General features: G+C 38.4%; 2 protein-coding genes across 2 annotated transcripts in view; one reads left to right on the top strand and one right to left on the bottom strand.

The window, feature by feature from the left end:
* Positions 1–26264, top strand: part of LOC133536842 (neurobeachin-like) — a 652776-nt gene that overhangs the window by 100084 nt on the left and 526428 nt on the right. Inside the window, exons 2-7 of the mRNA XM_061877477.1 lie at positions 514–745; positions 809–909; positions 1058–1153; positions 5296–5417; positions 14612–14738; positions 20042–20161. Of these exons, the coding sequence (XP_061733461.1) occupies positions 514–745; positions 809–909; positions 1058–1153; positions 5296–5417; positions 14612–14738; positions 20042–20161 (798 nt within the window). The remainder of the gene's footprint in view (positions 1–513; positions 746–808; positions 910–1057; positions 1154–5295; positions 5418–14611; positions 14739–20041; positions 20162–26264) is intronic.
* Positions 24858–25993, bottom strand: LOC133537365 (uncharacterized). Its single transcript, XM_061878387.1, has 2 exons — positions 25404–25993; positions 24858–25301 (listed from the first exon to the last, which is right to left on the bottom strand). The coding sequence occupies exons 1-2, from the start codon at positions 25827–25829 to the stop codon at positions 25047–25049; spliced, it is 681 nt and encodes a 226-aa protein (XP_061734371.1). The 5' UTR covers positions 25830–25993; the 3' UTR covers positions 24858–25046.

Below are 26264 nucleotides of genomic sequence, written 5' to 3' on the forward strand. Positions count from 1 at the left end.
CGACCATATGAATGTGTGAATGATAATTTCGGGATCCAATATTGACAACAAATTTCCCACTTTAGAAATATTTCTCAGATGAAAAAAACAGTTTTTGGTCAATTTACGACAGTGACCCTCCAAACACATTGACTGATCCAACACAACCCTAAGGTTAATGAGGCTGCTTTTTTGAGATGCACCAAGAGAGTTCCTGATCAGGGGGATTTTTTTTATCGGGGGCAATTATCACAGTTATACATATTATGTATTATTTAAAAAAAAATATGTAAAATATTTTTTTTCGGGAAATTACACCAAAATAATAATGCATTTGTCCCCGCAAATTAAACAAAACAAAACAATAGATGTCCCGTACTATATGCAGGAAACCTGGTATGTGTGTGTAAAAACAAACTTTACTGCTCAGTGGAAAAGTTTGAAGCACATTGGCGACTTGATGTGCTCGTCGATTACAGAATCCAACTCCTTCTGCAGGCACGTCTTAGCTGTGCTTCTCATCTTACCCCGCAGTTGGTGGCTGGCGAGTTCGATTTGGAGACCAACTTCATTATCCAAGATGCGGACGGCATCGGCTGCCTGCCGGCGCTGCTGGAACACTGCGACGTCACCTGCCAGGCGGAAATCTGGAGCATGCTCACGGCCATGCTACGGAAGAGCGTGCGCAACCTGCAGATGAGCACGGAGGTGGGCCTGATCCAGCAGCTGCTGCTCAGGATGAGCTCGGTGGACGACATGATCGCAGGTGCGGGAATTGTTTGCAAGTTGTCCTTTTCTTTGCGTTAACGTGCGATGGTTGTCTTTGAAGACTTGCTGGTGGACATGCTGGGAGTGCTGGCCAGCTATAGCATCACGGTGACAGAGGTGAAGCTTCTTTTCAGCATGCTGCAAGGGGAGGGCGGCCTCTGGGTGAGTGATGCCAACAACCGGATGCGCTGTGACGGACAGAATCGTGTCACTTCACCTGGCTTAACATGCACAGCCCTGTGGTCCTGTCGGTGTAATTGACCCAACACTGAATGCACCAATGATCTGTGTATGTTTACTTCCTTTGCAGCCCAGACATGCCGTCAAGATGTTGTCGGTGCTCAATCAGATGCCGCAGAGACACGGGCCAGATGCGTTCTTCAACTTCCCCGGCCGCAGTGCAGCTGTAAGTGCTCTTACGCCGTTTCACATCTGCATATTGTCCTCATCTAATGTAAATGTTTTGTGATGACAGCGGTCAGAGATCACCTGTGCAGTGTTAACTTCTTGGTCTTTGTCTGAGAAACTGGATTATTTTACATAATCATATTTTCCTCCACAAAAAATAAATAATAGAGTGATTAATTTGGAAGCAAATTTGTCAGTTCCAGTGCCAAACTGTCCCATAACAAAATCACTGTGCACAGGAGCCTTTATTTTAACCTTCCTGGAAAAATAGGTTAATCTTTGTAATGAGAAATAAAAACACTCTTTAAACACACATGTGCCTCACGCTGCTAAAATGTGATATCAATCAATCAATCAATGTTTACTTATATAGCCCTAAATCACTAGTGTCTCAAAGGGCTGCACAAACCACTACGACATCCTCGGTAGGCCCACATAAGGGCAAGGAAAACTCACACCCAGTGGGACATCGGTGACAATAATGACCCAGTGGGACGTCGGTGACAATGATGACTATGAGAACATGATACTGTGAAAGATCAATCCATAATGGATCCAACACAGTCGCGAGAGTCCAGTCCAAAGCGGATCCAACACAGCAGCGAGAGTCCCGTTCAGAGCGGAGCCAGCAGGAAACCATCCCAAGAGGAGGCTGATCAGCAGCGCAGAGATGTCCCCAGCCGATACACAGGCGAGCAGTACATGGCCACCGGATCGGACCGGACTCCCTCCACAAAGGAGAGTGGGACATAGAAGAAAAAGAAAAGAAACGGCAGATCAACTGGTCTGAAAAGGGAGTCTATTTAAAGGCTAGAGCATACAAATGAGTTTTAAGGTGAGACTTAAATGCTTCTACTGAGGTAGCATCTCGAACTGTTACCGGGAGGGCATTCCAGAGTACTGGAGCCCGAAATGAAAAAGCTCTATAGCCCGCAGACTTTTTTTGGGCTTTGGGGATCACTAATAAGCCGGAGTCCTTTGAACGCAGATTTCTTGCCGGGACATATGGTACAATACAATCGGCAAGATAGGATGGAGCTAGACCGTGTAGTATTTTATACGTAAGTAGTAAAACCTTAAAGTCACATCTTAAGTGCACAGGAAGCCAGTGCAGGTGAGCCAGTACAGGCGTAATGTGATCAAACTTTCTTGTTCTTGTCAAAAGTCTAGCAGCCGCATTTTGTACCAACTGTAATCTTTTAATGCTAGACATGGGGAGACCCGAAAATAATACGTTACAGTAATCCAGGCGAGACGTAACAAACGCATGGATAATGATCTCAGCGTCTTTAGTGGACAGAATGGAGCGAATTTTAGCGATATTGCGGAGATGAAAGAAGGCCGTTTTAGTAACGCTTTTAATGTGTGCCTCAAAGGACAGAGTTGGGTCGAAGATAATACCCAGATTCTTTACCGTGTCGCCTTGTTTAATTGTTTGGTTGTCAAATGTTAGAGTTGTATTATTAAATAGAGTTCGTGAATAAGGTGAATAATATCTGCAGTCAATTATAAAGATAAGTTACCCAGTGTGATAATGATACATTTAAAAAAAATAAATGTTTTATAAACACAAAGATGCATAATAAATAGGAATTTATATCTTTTACATTTGAATCAATTCCCGTAATTTTTTTGTGTGTCAATAAATTGTAACTGTTTACAAGTAAAATCATCTTTTTTAATGTAACATTTAAAAAAGGAGCTCAATACGATAACTTTGCGCTCAATTTGTTGTATCTTATTTCCTTATAACATTTCTAAGTCTCATTAGCAGGTATTACCGTATTTTACGGACTTGAAAGTTACCGGTACATAGGTAGCACCCGAAAAATTTGTGGGGGAAAAAATATTGTTACATACATTAGGGGGGAAATAATATATATATGCGACTATAAGCCGCAGATATATAAGTTGCGAAATGAGTTATTTGCGCAGAAGGATTTTGTAAATATTTATTATACCTTTTTAATTTTTTCCAAACTGTGTCTGTAAAACGGCTGATCAAACAAAACAGAAGTCATTAGCTGCGGAAGATAGCTCTCCAATCAGCTAAACAGATTCAGTAACACCCTTGTGACGTTTTGGTGAATTACCTGAGGAATTTGTGAAACTGAAAGAATACAAAAATAGTGTTGTAAGTTAATAATACTAACACAGACACTTGCAAACGTGTTAGCATATTAGTTATTGCTAATGAAACATGCTTGATTACATTACGAGGCCACAGACCTAGACAAAATACACCACATACAGCCTGTTTAGATTTTCAATCCAGCCTGCCAGAAATTTCCCAAAAATATTTTTCGACCTTTAACATTGAAGCTGTAGCCACCATTTTGATGTGCAACGCTGTTAATCTTGAACTGTAGAAAGTACTTCAATGGTTGGAATCTGCACTTCTGGGTTATCACGAGACTCTACGTCACAGCAGCTCCAAGTATTAGAGGCATCAAGCAGAGTGGGCAAGGGTTTGTATATAGAACCGCCAGACTGGAACTGTGATGCAAATTTTTAAGACAAAATTCTGCAGAAAAGTGATAATTTATCGTATTGTAGGGATTTTTACCCTTTGCATTCATATTTTGCGTGTTTCTTATATTTTTGTTGTGTTTTGCTTGATTGTAAAAGATCGAGGAGCTTGTCATTGTTTTATTGTTCAGTTAATATTGTAAATTCCACATTCTTTATTTTGATGTACATTCTGGCTGTCACATGCTGTAAAAGACTATAAAATAAAATTTTGTTTTTCAATGTGATTTGACATAACATTTTGGCACATTTTTAGCAAATTATTGTGAGTTTTTGTATTGGTGTTCTTGAAAAAAGGTACCCAAGCACACATTGTACAGTAGATTTTTTTTTTGTGTGTGTGCGTGTGCACATGTGAAAATATATTTGACCCCTGAGTCCAAATAATTGTCCAGATCCGCGATAGCACGTACACATGCATGAAAGCACTCCCACAGACATCACACATGGGATGGTGTAGTAAGTATAAATAGTTGAAGTTATATTGTAAAAATATAAACATTACATACGAGCAGAAACACTATGACTGAAGTAAACCACACCAACATTTTATATTTTCCATTGAAAATATAGAATAGGCGCCAGCGCCCCCCGCGACCCCGAAAGGGAATAAGCGATAGAAAATGGATGGATGGATGGAAATATTGAACATTACACACTTTGGTAAGCTATGAAGCTGCACCATTTGATGTGCTTCAACATACTAGTACTATTATGGTGTGTATATAAGGTAAGACATATCACCTGGCGTTTCGTTTTGTAATATTATGCAAAAGCAACTTTTCTCACCTTCTGGTACCTGCTGATCTGTATTTGTGATCTGCATAAATCCTGAAAAATTGCGTGGATCTGCATTTGTATTCCGTGCCCACACCGTAGTCGATAAGCTTCTTTTTTGTCTATCTTCTTGTTATGAACATTCATCCGGTGCTGTTGCCATTTCTAATATGAATTAGTGTAAAGTTCCTACTTATATCTGCCGGTGTAGTGAGTTTACATTATCCGCCCAAGGAATTTTAGTTATTAGAGTGTTCCGTTCGGCCGGTTTTTCACGGGACACATTTCCAGTGTTTCCGGTTGAGGAGATGCTGCTCCTTTTATAGATTTAAGTAAAGTATGAATGACATTAAAACAGATAGCTCCACAAGAAAAAAAAAAAAAAGACTCCTTTAATGCGCCCTATAATCCGGTATGCCTTTATAAATGAAAAAAGAACAAAAATAGACCATTCATCGTCAGTGCGCCTTATAATCCGGTGCGCCCTATGGCCCGGAAAATACGGTATAATGTGTACATTTTGGAGAAAATCCCCAAAAATATATACTGTGTTAAAAAATAAATAAAACCTGGCTGTACATAACTGTTACTTTAGCGCTTGATTAGAGCAAGTAATAACGTCAGAGATATTAACTTCAGTGGTCTGAAAGTTGTTTGTGCAGAATCTTGTCATGAATGCAAATAGAATATTACAGAACACTAATACATATTTAGCAGGAGCGTGATTTATTTGATAAATGAAGTCATCCACCAGAAGAGCTTAAGCTCACATTTTCCATATTTGACAAAATAGGTGGAAGAACATTTAAAAGCTCCTCCGTTTATGCTTTCCAGGCCATCGCTTTACCTCCGATCGCCAAGTGGCCTTACCAGAACGGCTTTACGTTCAACACCTGGTTCCGGATGGATCCCTTGAACAACATCACCGTCGACAAGGACAAACCCTATCTTTACTGGTGAGCAACACCGCATGTGAATGTGACAAGTATATTTCCCCGGTTTGTGCTTTGCATTCATTAGCCCACATAATAGAGCGGAAAACCTTCCGGTTCCTCCTTTTCTTGAGCATCGCATTACAGCTCATTCCTGCTCCTCAGAGATGTGCTAAGCAAGCAGTGCACGCATTGCAACTTCCTGCTCAAAACCTTGGGATCTCACTATTAACAACTTTTAAATGTGTAGGCAACATACTTATTTAACAGGACTGAATGTAACAGGAGTGAGTTTTTAGCATAGAATTGGCAAATACATGAAATATAGCCGTGTGACATTTATGGCAATAGTGTGTTGACACTTGGCACATTACAGGGATTCAACATAAAAAAATATGTACTGTATGTAGAATATACAAAAACATTTGATTTTGACCTTACCATGGCCTGCAGAAGATCTTAATGACACAACTTCCTGTGGGGACCCTGTGACTTACAGTATGTAATATTAAACATCCATCCATCCATTTCCTACCGCTTAATATACAAAGGGTATTGTGTTCATGACAGGACTGAGTGAAACCCCAGGGACATAACTTATGTTTCAATTGTAACTAAATTGTGTTTTTTTTAATGAAATATAGTTCAACTAAATTCTTTGTTTCAACTTAAAATCTGATAATACAAATACAGTATTGAACTACCAAGAATGATTTATGGTCCATCTCAGGCAACTTTATTTCATTTTAGACTAGTTTTTATAAGTGGAATATGACTTATTTAAGTAACAGGACAGAAGGACATATATATATGTGTGTGTGTGTGTGTGTGTGTGTATGTGTATATATATATGTATATATATATATATATATATATATATATATATATATATATATATATATATATATATATATATGTGTATATATATCATCTTAAATTGTGAAGATTTCTTTTGGCGGGTATATCTCGGATATATTAAAGCAGTGGTCCCCAACCTTTTTTTATCCGCGGACCGGTCAACGCTTAATAATTTGTCCCGCGGCCCGGCTGTCATGAAAAAGGGACGTTTTTGTCATGAAAAAATTAGTTTTTCGTGGTTGGTGCACTAATTGTAAGTTTTTTATGTTATTTAATAAAAAAAAATATATATATAAATATATATATATATTTTTTTTTGTATTTATTTATTTTTTTTAATAAAAAATTCTTCTGCGGCCCGTGACCAAACGGGCCACGGCCCGGTACAGTGGTTGGGGACCACTGTATTAAAGTACGTCCACAGCGCGGACACGCTGCCTCTGCACCAGACAACCCTGTGTGTATGGCTAGTGTGTTATAGTTGTCATTTTTCCCATGGTCTGTGAACACACCTTGTCGGCGGAGGTTGAACAAGTGTTGTGTATCCTGGAGTGAAGCTTGGAGGCAGACGTGTGTGCACAGATCAAATACTTGCTGCAATTGGGCCTGTTGTTAGGATAAAATTGCCCATAAAAGCTTAAAAGATTGTTACTTTGTTTTTTTCTGGATGCTACAATACATTACCAGTATATTAATTGATTTTGTTAGGTGTGGTGGCTAATATGAAGCCGTACACCAAGGAGAAACCCTAAACATAATTAAACCTAAATACACTTTTATTTTGAAGCCAGAAAAGTGTGTAATTGTTTTGAGAAAGTGTCTTGACATGTTTTAATGTCTGATCAACTGCAATAAAAGTCTCTTTTCGACACCCTACCGATTTCTGTTGAACTTTTATGTCATCTTGCTCACTAAATCAGTCACAGTAACCATCTAAATCAGGAATGCTCACACTTTTTCTGCGGGCAAGATACTTTTCAATTGACCAATTCGAGGAGCTCTACCTCATTCATATTCATAATTTATATTTATTTATTTATGAAAGAGACATTTTTGTAAATGGTGTTTAATGATAATACAAGCATGTTTAACAAATATAGATTCCTTTCTTTCATGAAGACAAAAATATAAGTTGGTGTATTACCTGATTCTGATGACTTGCATTGATTGGAATCAGACAGTGGTGCTGATAACGTCCGCATTTTCAAATGGAGGAGAAAAAAAGTCCTCCTTTCTGTCCAATAGCACATGAAAGTGCTTGGATTTGGCATCTCATTTGTCTAACATGCATACTTGTTTTTAAACATTTTGTTAGGAGAGTAGCATGTGTGTGTTGCCCTTTAATGTGTGACAGCAGTTGAGTGTGTGGGCGAGAGAGGAGAGGGAGCGGTCGCTGAGGGTGGGGGAGTGGCTAGTATTTTTGTGTGGAATTTTGACTGTGTGCAAGACATAAATAAAAAGCCACGATTTGCAACTAATCGCTGGACTCGTCATTTGGCCCTGGAGTCCAGAATTGTGAAGACCCCGGGTAAAGTGAAGGGTGTTGCCCCGAGAATCCATCACCCCTGGAGAAGTGTCTCCCCTGAACTCCTTGACTACGGTCTAGGAGCCGGAAACAGGAAAGGTGCAACGAAGAAATACATTGGCATCAAACTCCGTAGCTTGCTAGCTTGTGCACACTAGCTTTCTGAGACTCCTATTTTGTTAGCACAGGCAGAATGAAACAGGTCTTTTATGGTGAAGACAGGAACTGTGCAGTCGGTCTTTAGAGTTTTGACAGCAGGTACGGCCCAAGAGTCTGTTGAAATAAAGCGTTTGTCTCCGTCCTGTCAGTGATTTTTTTTTTCTTAATAATGAGCTCTCAGCAGCCAGGGTCATCTCACAAGATCCTCGGGTGCCAAGAATGTCAAACAACTGACGGAAGTGAAGTCTTGGTGAAGATTGATGATTGCTCATTTTTATGTCTATTTTTTTAATGCCTGGCTTGCGATCGACTGACACGCCATCCGCGATCGACCAGTAGCTCGCGATCCACGTAATGCCCACCACTGATCTAAATGTTATGTTATCACTGTACCTTAATCGTAACCTGAACATGGAAGTGGAGCACCACCCACCTCTAGAATGACGCGCGCAGCAGGCTTTTGCTGCAGGGATGTCGCCTTTTCTCACGGCAAAAAATAATCCTTTCTTGTCAGGAGAACAACTTGCCATGCCTTTAAACCTGATAGTTCCATAAGGTAGACTTTCTTTTGTCCATTTCTGTTTGCCTGTGGCTCATCAGTAGCAAGTGAAGTGCAGCCAAGTTCCTCCCGCTACGGCAAAAAGGAAGTCTTTGCGTTAATTGGCCATTTAGAAAATTAGTGCTGTTACTGAAATGTATAACTAATTATCGCGTTAACTTTGACAGCCTTTGTGTGTGTGTATGCGCGCGTGCGTGCGTAAAGGTAACTATTTGGTATTTATGCCATTAGTTTGTTGACAATAAGTACATTCGTGATTTTATGACACTTATTTTTTTAAATAAACTATGTAACAGGACTGATTAGATTTTAGTCATTGTTGAAAATATGAATTATACTGAAAAGTAAACTTATTTCGCCTTCATAAAGCCTGAATGATGCAACTTCCTGTGGACCATGTAACTTATGGAAAATTCCACATTTTTAACAGGGTCTTTTGGGTTAGTAACAGGACTCAGTAAACAAACAAAAAAACGGCGACATAACTTGTTTTGTTTTTTTAAAGAAAATAAAAGTGAAATATTTAGAGCAGTGGTTCTCAACCTTTTTTCAGTGATGTAACCACTGTGAACATTTTTTTCCAATTCAAGTACCCCCTAATCAGAGCAAAGCATTTTTGGTTGAAAAAAAGAGATAAAGTAAAATACAGCACTATGTCCTCAGTTTTTGATGTATTAAATTGTATAACAGTGCAAAATATTGCTCATTTGTAGTGGTCTTTTTTTAATTATTTGGAAAAAAAGATATAAAAATAACTAAAAATGTGTTGAAAAATAAACAAGTGATTCAATTATAAATAAATATTTCTCCACATAGAAGTAATCATCAACTTAAAGTGCCCTCCTTGGGGATTGTAATAGAGATCCATCTGGATTCATGAACTTAATTCTAAACATTTCTTCACAAAAAATAAATCTTTAACATCAATATTTATGGAACATGTCCACAAAAAATCTAGCTGTCAACACTGAATATTGCATCGTTGCATTTCTTTTCACAGTTTACATTTTGTTGATTATTCAATAAATGTATTTATAAAGGATTTTTGAATTGTTGCTATTTTTAGAATATTAAAAAAAAAAATCTCACGCACCCCTTGGCATACCTTCAAGTACACCCAGGGGTACGCGTACCCCGATTTGAGAACCACTGATTTAGAGTATACAGAGACACAAATAAGTAAAAAAAAAAAAAAAAAAACAAATCTGAAAAATTATAATTGTCATGTTTCTTGGTAAAGTCTTGTTTTTGGAAGTGGGCAGAGGAAACCTTTTTTTTTTCATTGTTCATCTTTTAATTAGTATTTATACATTTTGTTTCCTGGGGACACAAATGACACTGATATGGTGGAATAACCCATATGTTCATTCAATCGTACAATACGGGTCCTGGATAATAATTAGCTTTGTGTCCCTCTTTGGTCGCACTTGTTTCTCATTATTCAAATCTTCCCAGGAGGTGGTTGTGAGTTTCACCCACATAAAAAAGGGATTCGTTTTTTTTTTTCTTTTCATGTATTCATGCAGCAATACCTCCCAGCGTGTGAGATATGTCGAGCTAATCTTTACACGTCACTCACAGACCTCTCGCGGCTCCGTGGCGAGGCCGCGTCGACTTGAATACGGTGCCCGGGTTTGCTGCTTTTCACCCGATATGTGATCATAGGCTGATGTGACACGGCACTGATGTGGCCGTACAATAGGTGTGTTGCACAGTGTCAGCAGGCGTTGCTTAAAAAGACGTTTGCTTTGTTTGCCCAGGCAGAGGTCATGGTAGAAGATCTCAGTGGGAGGTGCTCTCTTATAAGGTGGAAGATGGAAGACGGCGATAGATCTAAGGGGAGTGGGAGTGCAAAGTGTTTATTGCGGCAGAGAAATGAATGTCCAGAGCCATATGTACGTGTGTGTGTGCCTTCAGTGAGTGTTTTATACAGGTGTCATTTCCTCTGCATGGGCCGCCTCTTATCTGCAAGATCACTGTGGAAGGATTAAAGCCGGAGAGCATCACGAGTGTTAGTCACACACTACACTTCCCTCTCCCTGTCTGCAAAACGAGCCCATTTTACTCTCTTAATGAGTATATCCCTGGGCAGCACAGTGGGACATGTGGTTAGTGCATCTGCTCTGCAGTCAAGGAGTTCTGGGTTTAAATCTGTGATTTTTATTAGCAAGATGGAATGCTGTGTGGCCCATCACAAATAAAAGTCGACATGTTAGCTCGAAAACACATTGTAATGTTCTTGTGGACCTAATGTGTTAAGATTGTGTGGATTCCTCACTAAAAAATGGCGTACATTCGAATCCAGAAAAAAAAAAAGGTTTTATTCAGTCACAAGACTTTTGAACAGCAGTAAATGAAGTGGTGGGCCACCAAACCAACGTGGCTACTGTGGCGCGAACCCTGTGCAAATTCATCTGTGTACGCAAGAGGCTTAGAGCAGGGTATCCAAACTACGGCTTACGGGCTAAGTGCTGCCCGCCGGCATCTTCAATTTGGCCCTTAAGGCGTCATGAGTTTAACAAAGCGTCTCGCCGCGGAGTGCTTTTAAAGTTATTCTGAAGTACCAGGTGGTCTCTGAATGCTACAATGAGTAAATCAGATCAATGACCCTTGAAAGTAAGTTAAAATAATAGCACAGTATTTACTTATATGACACACCCCAAACAACCTACCCTAGTCATGGTGCAAAAAAAACTAATGGTCACACAAGACAACCTGCTTACACTACATTGTGGATATTATCAAATATGTCAAAACACCATAAAAATTATTCCAAATTACACCCATTTAAATGCATTAGCGTGCATGATGGGAAAAATGTAAGACAATAAATATATATTAGGGGTGTGGGAAACAATCGATTCGAATACGAATCGCGATTCTCACGTTGTGCGATTCAGAATCGATACTCATTTTTTTTTAAATGTATTTATTTATTTTTTATTGTATTTTTTTATTATTATTTTTTTTTTAATCAAGCCAACAAACCACTACACAGCAATTCCATAACAATGCAATCCAATTCCAAAGCCAAATCTGACCCAGCAACACTCAGAACTGCAATAAACAGAGCAGTAGAGAGGAGACACAAACACGACACAGAACAAACCAAAAGTAGTGAAACAAAAATTCATATTATCAACAACAGTATCAATAATAGTTAGAATTTCAGCATGGCAGTGATTAAAATCCCTCATTGACATTATCATTAGACATTTATAAAAAAGAACAATAGTGTCACAGTGGCTTACACTTGCATCGCATCTCATAAGCTTGACAACACACTGTGTCCAATGTTTTCACAAAGATAAAATAAGTCATATTTTTGGTTCGTTTGACAGTTAAAAGAAATTTATTTCGCAGCCCTAATATATATATATATATTTACATATATATATATATTTAAAGATATATATTTACATATCTATATATTGATATATATATTGTGTGTGTGTATGTATGTATGTATGTATGTATGTATGTATATATATATATATATATATATATATATATATATATATATATATATATATATATATATAATACTTTATTGATTCCTTCAGGAGAGTTCCCTCATATACTATATATCAATGGAACCTATTCCTATACATTGTCAAAAACTATCTTGTGCTCCAGATGTCATGAAAACTTGGGAAAGCATGGAGGTCTACAACTTTTTTGTGTGTGGCTGGTTCAAGGACATTGGCATCAAAACTTTACTAGATAAATCACACGTTGTTTTTACATGGGCTGAGGTTGCATTTCATGATTTAACTTTGCTTCCAAAAGCCATGTTTGTTGCTTTGTTGTTGTTGCACGCGCTGTTACTACTACTCATGTTTTTCGTAGTCCTTATCAAAATATTGATGTCAACATTGTGTATGTGATGAAAGCTTAATTTATAATTGCTGCTCTCAGTTCAGTTTCAGTTTATTTCGAACATGCACACGATACAATGTAATGTATCACATATTTCCAGTTGTTTAATTACAGCACGTCTGAAAAGGAGTAGGAAGAACCTGAGCTTATTTAATTCTACGCCTTTTCATACCATAGCCATTTTATCCCACTTCCTTGTTCTCTGTAACAGAACAGTGAATAAAAAAAGTAATATACCATAGTAAGTAACACAAATTAAATACAAAGATATTCTTTATCTTAAAAGTAAAAAAAAAAGGGTTCAAGATGTTCATAATTATTATTCTGTGTACTTTGGTAAAAGCTTAACTCTTTTTGAGGTTCTGCCCACATTGACTATTTATTTGGACTCACCGAGTTGGGGGCTTACAAAACTCTTGTAGCAAAAATGTTTGTTAAAAACTCTGAAACAAGATAAAATAAAAATTATAATGATAATCCATAAAACTTTAGAAGGAGTGGGTGACTGACTAAACCAAATGTAATTATAATTTGTGTAACAAAATGTGTTGATACAGTGGCCTGCTCACAGCCAGATTAAAGTATTGTGTATAAATTACAAAATATTTGATTGGCATTTAAACTTGCCAGTGCTATCAACAAGGATTCGAAAGACTGTGACTCTTGTTTGATGACTAATATTACACAGGAGAGGTTCTTGCGATAGAGCTGTACGTGACACAAAGCCGAGCCATACCTCCACACTCCCCGGTGCCAAGCCAGTGTGTCGCCACACCCGGTGGCTGCTGTTCGCCCATGTGCTTGGCCAGGTGGAAAAAATTAATAGATTGTCCTCATGCATATTAGTATAAATTTGAGGCATTAAAATGGATTGGCGAGCAAGTACATTTTGTTCTTACCTTTGATGTTTTTACTTTGTTGAAATTAAATATTGGCAAAGCCCGAACGATTACCTCTGTGTTTTGCCAAAGAATCCACAACATGTTGAAATGTGCGTACTTGAAGCATGAATTTAGTGCGAGGCTCCACACATTTACTTAGTACAGCTTAATGCATTAGTTATCAGGTCTGCCAGAGAATAAGACTGAGCACCAAGAATCAGTGTTGACCACAAATAATGCTCTTTTTAAAAAAATCTACAGGAGACAAATCTAGTGAAGAGACTTTTGGAGACTATGACATAAAAACACGTCTTTTGTGCACACCTTTTTCTGCGGATGGCTTTGGTTCAACCTATTTAGCAGCACAGGCATTGGGCTTTCAAAACACCATCGTGGCTGATAAGGTTTGACGTGTTGAGCCGTGATGCTTTTTGCTGTATTGCAGAATGTTTGCAGAACATTTAGTGCGAAGAGCATGCAACATGTTTACTTCCGAAACAGTGACAATCTCACATCATTGACACCATGTTTGTTTTGGGGAAATTTGCAACAGGCAAGAAAAGGAGCGCTTTATTCGCTCACCCTAACCAACCCACAGAACAGTACAGGTAAACTTGCCCCATTGGATGTTTTTTTTTTTTTTTTTAGTGTTTATTAGTTTTTTTTAGACAAAGCTATTTCCTAACACCAAAAATTTTCTGTATGACGTTACAATCACTTATATCAGCCCGACAATTGTTTGTCCAATATTTAGGGTGCACGTCTAGTAGACATCGTAATCAATTAGGAACTACACCTGTTTGTCGTCTACAAAAGTTGATAACTGCCAGGGGCAATTTCAGTGCTGCTTCAAAAAACTTAGACAAAAAACAGCTGTGTCTGAAGGCAACTTACACAAAAATGGAAGTAGCTGTGTTTGAAGTAATACAAGTGGTGTGAAACTGTGCTGTTTAAAATAAACTCATCAGCGTTATTCATTTTCTCCTAATCGTTATAACAAGGTTGATGCTGTGCTGTGCATGATATTTATTTAATTTAAACAGTTAATAAATAACTGGTCAAAGAGAGCTACATTTTCCATTTCACTTTTTTCATGCATTCCAAATGATTAATAAAGCAAAAAATAAGTTGTTATATAATGTTTAGTTATTTATTGCCTGCACCCAATTAACGCCTTGACCTCTGTATAACGCCCGGTTATAATTAGTGTTTATGCTGTACTAATTCCAATGTTATGTTTGGATAAACATTTATTATGATCAAAATGCCATACTGAGTACGTGTTTATATTTTTAAATAAGCTTGACTTAATACCCAGTGCTGCATGCATAACACATGCATGTATTTCTGTTTACAGCTTTCGCACCAGCAAGGGTATCGGCTACTCCTCACATTTCGTGGGCAACTGCCTGATTGTCACATCCCTCAAATCAAAAGGAAAAGGATTCCAGCATTGCGTGAAATATGATTTCCAGCCAAGGAAGGTAAGTGCAGTGTCATGGCATTGAATAAAACAACTTCTTCTTGTTTGTGTTAAAGCAGTAAAGCACAACAATATCAATATAATGCAGTAATGTCCAAACTGCGGCCCTTGGGCATCTTCAGTTTGGCCCGCGAGACATCACAAGTTTAACAAGGAATTTGTCCCGTGAGGTGCCAAAAGCTACATTGTAAAAAGCTGCCAGTCTAATTTGGAGCACTTTAGCTGCTTGATACTTCTGCTTGATTTGAAAAATTAGAGGTCGTCACAGTGGTAAAACCAGGTAGGAGTCAAACTTTCCCATACATTTGATATTCAATTAAATTAATTATTAACTATATATCCTTAATATTAATTGTGTGTGTATCTGTGTGTGTGTGTGTGTGTGTGTGTGTGTGTGTGTGTGTGTGTGTGTGTGTGTATATTACAGCGAAGTGTTCCTGCGTGTTGTTGATAAATGGGTTTCGCTTTGCATAGTAGAGTTTTAACTTGCACTTACAGATGTAGCGACCAACTGTAGTTACTGACAGTGGTTTTCTGAAGTGTTCCTGAACCCATGTGGTGATATCCTTTACACACTGTCGGTTTTTGATGCAGTACCGCCTGAGGGGATCAGAGGTCTGTAAAATCATCGCTTACGTGCAGTGATTTCTCCAGATTCTCTGAACCTTTTGAGGATTTTACGGACTGCAGATGGTAAGATCCCTAAATTCCTTGCAATAGCTCGTTGAGAAATGTTGTTCTTAAACTACTCGACAATTTGCTTACAAATTGGTGACCCTCACCCCATCCTTGTTTGTGAATTACTTAGCATTTCATGGAAGCTGCTTTTATACCCAATCATGGAACCTACCCTTTCCCAAGTAGCCTGAACACCTGTGGGATGTTCCAAATAAGTGGTTGATGAGCATTCCTCAACTTTATCAGTATTTATTGACACCTTTCCCAACTTCTTTGTCACGTGTTGCTGGCATCAAAATCTAAAGTTAATGATTATTTGCCCCCCAAAAAAACGTTTATCAGTTTTAACATCAAATATGTTGTCTTTCCGTTTATATTTACATCTAATCTAACACAATTTCCCCACTCATATGGAAACGGGGTTTGTGTATATATATATATATATATATATATATATATATATATATATATATATATATATATTTGTGTAAATGAGTTTGAGTATATGTCAAAGTTTGGACACCAATGATACAACGCAATGGGATCTAAAATGTTCAATCGCGTTTTTCAACTTCATTCCTTAGTTAAAATGACAATGAAGTGTGATAGCACTACGCTATCTTTTTTCACTGGAAAACGTCCAACAATATTAACGTCTACAAGTCTTCACCTGCCAGCACAGCTCACATACAGTAGATGGTTCCTCGAAGAAAAGGCATGTTCAAATAAGCTTTTAATTGATTTTGACTTCAGGCATCTTCTGCACGAGTGTTAATCTAAATTGGTAGCGGCTGCCTTGCAGTCTTCCCCCCCCTGTCAACCATGAATCGTCTTTAATTGTTCTTACTGGCGTGAGTGCACACGCTTAGTAGTCTTCTCAGGTCAAAGCAATAAATACCGTGGCACCTATTACACGGCACTGAGAGAAGGCTTCAGGCAAGTCTCATTCAGAAGACCGAGCAGACGCTATCTTTATGTATTTGATTCTTTCTTTCTAATTCCTGCATTGATTACGCATCAACAGAGCAAATTACTGAATCGTGTCCATTAAGAGCAATAAAATGAATGAACCACCAAAACTGTTAGCATCAGCATGCATGCACACAAATAGAGAACACTATTCCAAAGAAGTAAATGTACTCACACGGCTGTTCAAGGGAGCTCTCGATTCTTTAATGATCTTTGCACCTCATTTACATCATTTCTTTTGAACTACAATCACTGCTTTAAAGGGGAACTGCACTTTTTTTTTTTTACATTCATTCACAATCCCCATGTGAGACAAGAACGCGTCTCTTTTCTGCATTCTAAGTCATAATATACGGCAAGTATGAGGTGGCCAACAATGCAGCTAATAGGGGGAAGTCTATTGCGCCGATAAAGCACTCTAAAAAAATCTAAAAACTACCAACAATACTCCATTTAAATGTTGTGATCACACATCGCTCATTTTAATGACAAATTGAGCCGATGAGCGGCTGCAACACCTCTAAGCTGGCGAAAGTTAATTTTAGATTATAAATCATGCCTCTCACCTGGATAGTAGAAGGTTGAATGAATGATCTTTATTGTCATTATGCATGTACAGGGACGGGTCCAACAAAATTTAGATAGCTTCCCTGAGGTGCTTTACATTTTAAGAAAAAGAAGAAACCACACAATATACAGAGACAACATGATATACACAATATGCAACATACAGTATGGCCAAAGACCACTCTAAGAAGCAAAAAAACTGATGCAATAAACTGAGTAGTTGGTCATTTATTACATTTAATTTAGACCCTGAGATGGCGAGAAAGACATGAAAAGACACTGGTTTGTGCCCCTTTTTTTTAAACTCCTCGTAAGAATAAGGTTTTAAACTGGAAGATATAAACATCCCATCAGTCGGCATCCGAGTGAGAGGAGACATTGTACAGCTGGTGATTGTTTTATGTTCATAGTTTGTATATCTTGTTTAGCATTTCGCATTACTGCTAAATGTTGCTTAGTGTTTTACAAAAAATCTGGTTAGCACACATCTCCTAAAACTTGTAGATAATCCTTATATTCATTCTTAAAAGTATAGTGTTCTGGTTAATCAGTATTCTTTGATGGCTCTCAAGAAACCTTCAGGAAAATTCACTGAAATGGGATAATGAACGACTGTTAACATTTTGGACCACAAACGCATCATCTCTACCGCGTTACTTAATGGTAAATAGGTTATACTTGTAAAGGTACTCACAGCGCTTTGACACCATTTCCACATTCACCCATTCACACCCACACATTCACACATTGATGGCGGGAGCTGCAATGCAAGGCCCTAACCACGACCCATCAGGAGCAAGGGTGAAGTGTCTTGCACAAAGACACAATGGACGTGACTTGGATGGGCTCGAACCTGGAACGCTCAAGTTGTTGGCACGGCCACTTTACCCTCCGAGCCACGCCTTCCCAGTTACGCTGTTAGCGACTTAGCACAGAAGCTAATGATAGCTCCTCTCTGCTGCTCGCTCTGTGTGTCAATTATTTAACTACAACGCTACTCATTGCCTATGCCGACTAAACCACTGTAAAATAGCGGCTCGGTGACTGAAGAGTAGTTTTAAACTTAACTGCCTGCAGAAAAAGCTCCATCTATCCGTGAGGATATAAATTTAACATTTATAAACAAAATGAACGTATATTGCTTTGACTTATTACTTTTTTAAGAAAAAACAACACATTACGTTACTACTTACAGCAAAAATAGTCTGAGTGTTTCCAGCACTGGTTATCTGAGACAATCTTAAGCACTTTGAACGCTTTTTTTTTTTTTTTTTTTTCATATATATTCGCCGTACAAGTTTCGGTTCATATCGCCCTGAGTATTAAAACATTGCTTTATATCGGACTGCGTTATATCGAACTTGACCTGTTTATGCAATTTAAGATTTCTCCTTGTATCATGTGTGTTTGCTTCTATTTTGTCATTGTGCGGCATGTTTTTTGATTGTTTTGCCTGTGTTCTTAAACTGCTAGTCAAAGCCTAACCAGGGAGAAGGGTCGCAAATTAGCTTAGCTAAAAATCTGTTTATATTCATATGAAATAATGTTTAATGAATTTAAGTCTGTTCAATTAATTGAAATCAAATGCGTTTTAGGAATTTTCAGAAAGGGAGAAAGTGATTACATTTTGGAGGTGATCTGAATCACAGAGGCACTAATAATGGCAGCACAACAGGCCATAAGCACAAGAGCCATAGAGGCCAGGGTCTACCAGAGTAGATCAGACCCGAGATGCAGACTGTGCAAAAAAGACCTGAGACTGTCCAGTAAGATGCTAGCTGTACGTGTAGAGGCACAACCAAGTGGCCGGGATAGTATACAGGAACGTCTGCAACCAGTATAGCATATACTGTAAGTATCCAAATCCCAATGGGCCATACCACAGAAGGGGGCTGAGAACAACAGGGTCAAGGTTCTTTGGGACTTCAGCCTCCAGACTGACAAACAGCTTCTAGCTAACCAACCAGACATAGTTGTGGTGGACAAAGAGCACAAAAGGGTGGTGGTGATAGATGTGGCAATCCCAGCTGATGCCAACATCAGGAAGAAGCAACACAAGAAACTTGAGAAGTACCAAGGGTTGAAAAAGCAGCTGGAATGGATGTGGAAGGTCAAGGCTTGTGTGTTCCCCGGGATAGTGGGAGCGCTTGGAGCAGTAACCCACAAACTGGGAGAGTGGCTCCAACATATCCCAGGAACAACATCTGAAGCCTCAGTCCAGAACAGCGCAGTTCTAGGAACAGCCAAGATACTGACAGTGATCTGGATCACTATCTGGATTTAAGACAGGTAGGGCCAGACGGAAGTCTGCGCTCTCCTAGTTTTTTTTTTTTTTTTTAGTTCGCCTTTCCTGCAATCTATTATTTACAACGTTCCACTGCAGACTTCAGAATTTTATAAAGCAATCATTGTGACTGTATGGGGTTTTCCTCGAACTGATACTTAAAAAACATGTTGGACTTACTGTGTACAGTTTTCTTTTCAATGCTTTAATGCGAATAATTCCATCATCATTGTTAGTCTTACCATATCTTTCAGCGCAATTAACCCATCTGCAGCAAAAAATTACTCAAATTTCTTGAAACATCCCAGGTAACGCAGTTTGTCCAAGTAGTTTAAGCGTGACGAATGACTCCCAGAAGTTATTCACTTAATTCACCTTTTACATATACACTGTAACGCTGCACTTACGTCGTAGATGCCATATATTACATGAAACAAAGTCACATTTAAGAAGTGGGACAGGAGGACACAAATGTTAGCAACACTCGCATGCTAACTTCATCCATAGATAAGTCTAGCTTTATTTCAAACATGAAACAAAACAGCCTTTACACAGGGACGGTCTGATCTAGTTAGGGGCGGCTCAGAGGCAAAATCAATCATTTGTCTTTCGGACAAAGCATCAATTTACCAAGTCATCATCTGAGTGTATCCTTTCTCAAAAGTGGAGCAAACAAGAAACATACATTTTTCATATGTTTGCTTTTAACAAACAGTCTCCCGGGCCACATATTACTGGGGAAACATTATCTACAAGTCACTTTTAACTTATTTTGTAAGATCTCCTGTGTTCTCTCTCTCCCTCAGTGGTACATGATCAGCATCGTTCACGTCTACAGCCGCTGGAGGAACAGCGAAATCCGTTGCTACGTCAACGGCCAACTGGTTTCCTACGGAGACATGGCCTGGCACGTCAACACTAACGATGCAAGTACACTCTTTGTTGCATTGCCGCGTAGTCGCCGGGGGGAAAACAAACACCTTACATCCTAAATGGCACAGATTTGTTGCATTAACTGTTTTCAAAACATTTCCACCATATGAATATTCATATGCTGAGTAGACGTGTTACAAAGAGTCGGATGAGGGATGATCACACATGCAGGGAAAAGATTTTACTCTGCAGCCTATTTGCATGTTTGAATGAGGAATAAACGGCTTCACATGTACACTCGGAGGCACGCAGATTGCTTAAATGACCGGTGTGCTTCATGAATTACTCCATTGCATTTACTGCACACATCCTGTGTAGGGAAAGGTTGTGATTGAGTCAAAGATGGGTGCAAGAGCACCTGCATTGCACTGAGAAGATATTTCCCAGTGTCCACACACCTCTTTTAACTAATCCCTTGTGTTGGATATTGTTTCATTACATTTTTACATTAACAATTGCATCAACTTCACATTGCATTTTCATTTCATTGTGTTTTAGCAACAATGGCGGCCTGTGCAAGACCCCTTTTTGTTTCTCAGACACACAAATCCATATACAGCGGTACCTCAAGATAAGAGCTTAATAAGGGCTGTGACGCAGATGGTAACTCGAAAATCTCATATTGCGAAACAGTGTCGACCAGTCTAATTAAGTGAAATCAATGTAATATGTGCTTGCCACCCTAAAACATCAATATTTCAACATATAACATTCCTTTTTAAACAGAAAAATAAACTTTTAGATAAGTAATATTGTATAAAAACAATGCAATAGAATGTTGTACAAACATCTACAGTCGTTCTAAGAAGTAATGTAATAATATTGTACAACATTTACTAGGGGTGCATAAAAAATCGATTCACATCCAAATCGCCACTCTTATTTATCCCTATTTTAAATCTATTCACAATTTTGAAAAATCAAATCAATTGTGTGTATGTATGTATGTATGTATGTATGTGTGTGTGTGTGTGTGTGTGTGTGTGTGTGTGTGTGTATATATATAATATGTATATGTATTATATGTATATATGTGTATATATGTGTGTATATATATATATGTATATGTATATATATGTATGTGTGTATATATGTATGTATGTATGTATAAATATTTGTATGTATATATGTGTGTGTGTGTGTGTGTGTGTGTGTGTGTGTGTGTGTGTCTGTGTGTATATATATATATATATATATATATATATATATATATATATATATATATATATATATATATATATATATATATATAAAATTAGAATATTGTGATAAAGTCCTTTTTATTTTCTGTAATGCAACTAAAAACATGCACATGTCATACATTCTGGATTCAGTACACATCAACTGAAATATTGCAAGCCTTTTATTATTTTAATATTGCTGATTATGGCATACAGCTTAAGAAAACTCAAAAATCCTATCTCAAAAAAATTGAATATTTCCTCAGACCAAGTAAAAAAAAAGATTTATAACAGCAAAACAAAATCAAACATTTGAAAATGTCAATTAATGCACTCAGTACTTGGTTGGGAATCCTTTTGCACGGATTACTGCATCAATGCGGCGTGGCATGGAGGCAATCAGCCTGTGGCATTGCTGAGGTGTTATGGATGCCCAGGATGCTTCAATAGCGGCCTTTAGCTCATTTGCATTATTGGGTCTGGTGTCTTTCAGCTTCTTCTTCACAATACTCCACAAATTCTCTATGGGGTTTAGGTCAGGAGAGTTGGCAGCCCAATTTAGGACAGTAATGCTATGGTCAGTACACCAGTTACTGCTGGTTTTGGCACTGTGAGCAGGTGCCAGATCATGCTGGAAAATTAAATCATCTCAATAGAGCTTTACAACAGATGGAAGCATGTACACAGCTGCATTGACTCTGGACTTGATGAAATCCAATCCAATCCAATCCACTTTATTTATATAGCACATTTAAACAACAATAACGCTTCCAAAGTGCTGCACAGCCATTTTAAAAACAATATTAAAAAAAAAAACATTATGCTCCACCAATGACTGAATAAAAACAAAAAATAAATAAATATAAAACCAATAAAAACAATATAAAAACAAATATGATTAAAAACTATTTTAAAGGGTAAAATCAATTAAAACAGTAAAATAGAACTCAAAGTGTATAAAAAACACAGAGGACAACAGAGGAGCACACAACTCACGTAGTTTTAAAAGCCAAAGAATAAAAGTGGGTCTTAAGGCGAAACTTAAAACACTCCACTGTGGAAGCAGTTTGAACATGGAGGGGCAGAGTGTTCCAGAGCTTAGGGCCGACCACACAGTGAACCAAAACCAGCAGTTAAAATGGCTCCCCAAGCCATTGCTGACTGAGGGAACTTCCATTTTCTAGAGTTCAGGAGTGCCTTGACCATGAAAATACGGCTATTGAAGCTGTATCTGTTGAAAAGCTCCATGGAGATGATGATTTCATTTTCCAGCATGATCTGACACCTGTCCAGAGTGCCAAAACCAGCAGTAACTGGTGTACTGACCATGGCATTACTGTGGCAAACGTTCTATTTTGGTTTCATCTGACCACATGTCATTCTCCCAATCCTCTGCTGTATCATCCATGTATCCATTTTGGTATAAACTCAACTTGTCGTATTTGGAGGAAGAAGAATACTGAGTTGCATCCCAAGAACACCATACCTACTGAGAAGCATGGGGGTGGAAACATCATGCTTTGGGGCTGTTTTTATGCTAAGGGGACAGGACAATTGATCCGTGTTAAGGAAAGAATGAATGGGGCCATGTATCGTGAGATTTTGAGCCAAAACCTCCTTCCATTAGTGAGAGCTTTGAATGGTTGACCAAATACTTATTTTCCACCACAATTTACAAATAAATTCTTTAAAATTCCTACAATGTGAATTCCCGGATATTTTTTTTCACATTCTGTCTCTCACAGTTGAAGTGTACCTATGATGAAAATTACAGACCTCTGTTATCATTTTAAGTGGGAGAACTTGCACAATCGATGGCTGACTAAATACTTTTATATATATACTGATATACTATTTGGTAATATACGGTGTATGTTTGTATGTGTATATATATATATATATATATATATATATATATATATATATATATTAGGGGTCGGCAAATTAATGCGTTAATTACGCGTTAACTCATCAATCTATTAACGCAGACAATTATTTTATCGCACATTTGCGTATGTTGTTTACATGCTTTTATTTTGTTCACGCCTTTTCTTAACAAGATGGCATCTCCCGGATGTACTTCGGCGTCGAGGGGCTCTTGGTAAAGATAAATGGAACATTTGGCAAAAATACCGGACAATTCTGCAAATTTCATGGCTGGCTTACAGCGTGGTCACTCCGGGATCACTTACGACCGCCAGACAATTCTGAATGTGGATAGATCGGGCCGTTTTGGACTGAATGACGCGTGCTTGCTAGACCGGCTAGCTTGCATGGGAATACTTTGCCGGCTACATCCAGCGGCTTGTGAAGCAGCGGAGTATTTGTTTTGTCTGTCTATTTATGAATAATGCAGACGAGGAGTGTTGGCTGAGTTCTTAACGTTTGTTTTCAGAGCGTGCATATCACAACATACAAGATGCCGTCATGGCGACACAACCTATACCGGGCTACCGCGCATGCTCGTCACTCCTGTTGCATGCTGGGTAGGGTAGTTCTTTTTTTCCCTGGCTCATAACATCACAAATAGTACCATGTATATGCGTTCAGTTTATCAAAGCACCAAGCAAACAATCGGAAAATTCCCATCATATCAATTCCTAGATATGGTCATAATTATTTTAAGTGCACTACGCAGAATAAACACAACATTATTAATATTGCTACTACGGATAATTTGATCAAAAATTCCCTAAAACAGCCCACTACCTATAATATAGGTTTTTTAAACATAAAAAAAATGTATCTGCTGTTACCTCAGAAATTGCCTGTTCAGATGTTATGATTGTGGCTCAGAGATTTGTATGTAGATTATATTTATTTTCCATAACAAACAGGATAACTTAAATACCCTGGCAGTGGCAATAAGCTTAAATGTTTGTATTTACATTTTTTGAGTTGATTTTCATAAAATATGCTATTTAACTGCTACTGTTTAACAAGGACTGATTTAAATTGTGTTTGCACAACAAATGTTTTGGCGCTTTTGTTCATGTGGGAGAATATTCTAATAAAGGTGCATTACACACTACTTTTGAATTAATTTACAATGCAGTTAATCGCGATTAATCGGAGAAATAGTGCGATTAACTTCGATTACAAGTTTTAATCGTTGCCCAGCCCTAATATATATATATATATATATATATATATATATATATATATATATATATATATATATATATATATATATATATATATATATATATATATATATATATATATATATATAACCAAATAGTAGCCCGGGCGTTTATTTCACAAAATCATTTTTGGAGACTGACGTTAAAAAGAAGCAGGCGGTTATTTGCACAAGGTTTTTATTTATTTTCGCACCAGCCTGCACCAGGACATGATTTGGTTACAATGGTTACTGTCCAGTATTTTTTTTTCGTATAAAAACTTTAAATGTAAAAGCTATTGTAAACATATAAACAACAAAACAAGACTAGCAAAAGACAAGAGATCAACAATACTTCAACATGGCAGTAGTGCAACAATTGTCAAATAGAATACCAATACTGAAAATAAATAACGTTTTTAAATAAAGCAGCCTACCGGGATAAATACAATTATGGTACCAAGTACTCAAGTATAAAACTCACCATCAAAACAGAACAATAATAGTCTCACTTAAATAAAATAAAGGCTACAGTATTCCATGTTTTAAATAAAGCAGCATACAGGAAAAATAAAATTATGGTACCAAGTACTCTATAAAACCATCAAAACAATAATACTGCAGCAAATGCAACCCCAAATGCAACTCAGACCCACTCATCCTCCTCCTCCTCCTTCGCTTCCTCCCCTCACCCCCCTCATCATCATCTTCCTCTTCAATCACAAGTTCATTGAGGAACTGCTGTTCCTCATCACTCTCCTCCTCTTCCTGAACCACAGCAGTAAAGAGCTGGTCCTCACTCCCATCGGCTGCCACCGTCAGCCCACACACCTTGTAGGATACCAGAAAGCAACAATCAGCTATGGCTACTGTTTGCAACACACACACACACACACACACACACACACACACAGAGCCAGCCAGCCAGCCTACCTTGAATGAGTTGATCAGAGTGTCCCGATCCAGAGCATCCCAGCCTTCCAGGACCCAGTCGACCAGGAGGCGGCGGGATTGGGCTCTCAGGTTCCCTGACTTGGTGTAGGTCTTGTCTTTATCACCAGCCATCCAGTTATCATAGTAGTCACGGCGCTGAGCTTTGAAAGGGCCATTCCACACAACATTGGGGGCCCGCAGGTACTTTGTGAAACCTCCAGATATAACAGCCATTGTAATGTTGTAGCCCCTTTTGAGCTCTGCCTTCGTGGCCTCGCTGATATGGCATCGGTACGAGTCCCATGCAAGTAGCCTCGGTCCGAAATTAAATTTCCCCACTGCTCTCTGGAGCCAATCGTTTGTCAGGTCATCATTAAACATGCCATTCTTGGAGGAAGCTATGATCAACCCGGGGATGCTCTGCATAGCCTTTACATCACGGACAGCACCTTTAAAAAATAATGTAAGGCTTCAGCTTTGTCCCGTCTGCTTTGGCTGCAAGAGCCACCATGACGCGTGCCTGTTCGTGGCCGGTGGTTTTGAGGCAGATGGAGCTGGCCCCCCTCTCATTGACTGTACTAAAACCAACCTTGTCAAACCAGACGGCTGTTTCATCCATGGCGATGATATTCTTGGGCTGGATTTTCTTGGCCTCTATCTGTTTAGTAGAGAAAACAAGGAAGTTGACAATCTTTTTGACGGGAGCGTCCTTCTGTGCAACAGTTGTTCTCCTCCTGAGGGTAAAGTTGTTCCGACGCAGGAATCGATTAATCCAGCAACTCGTTGCACTAAACACCACCCTGGTGTCTCTTGTGTCACTCGGGGTGGCATACAACTCCTTGGCCTTAATGCGGATCATTT

Source organism: Nerophis ophidion, linkage group LG18 (genome assembly GCF_033978795.1).
Source record: "Nerophis ophidion isolate RoL-2023_Sa linkage group LG18, RoL_Noph_v1.0, whole genome shotgun sequence".
In the NCBI taxonomy this organism is placed as follows: domain Eukaryota; kingdom Metazoa; phylum Chordata; class Actinopteri; order Syngnathiformes; family Syngnathidae; genus Nerophis; species Nerophis ophidion.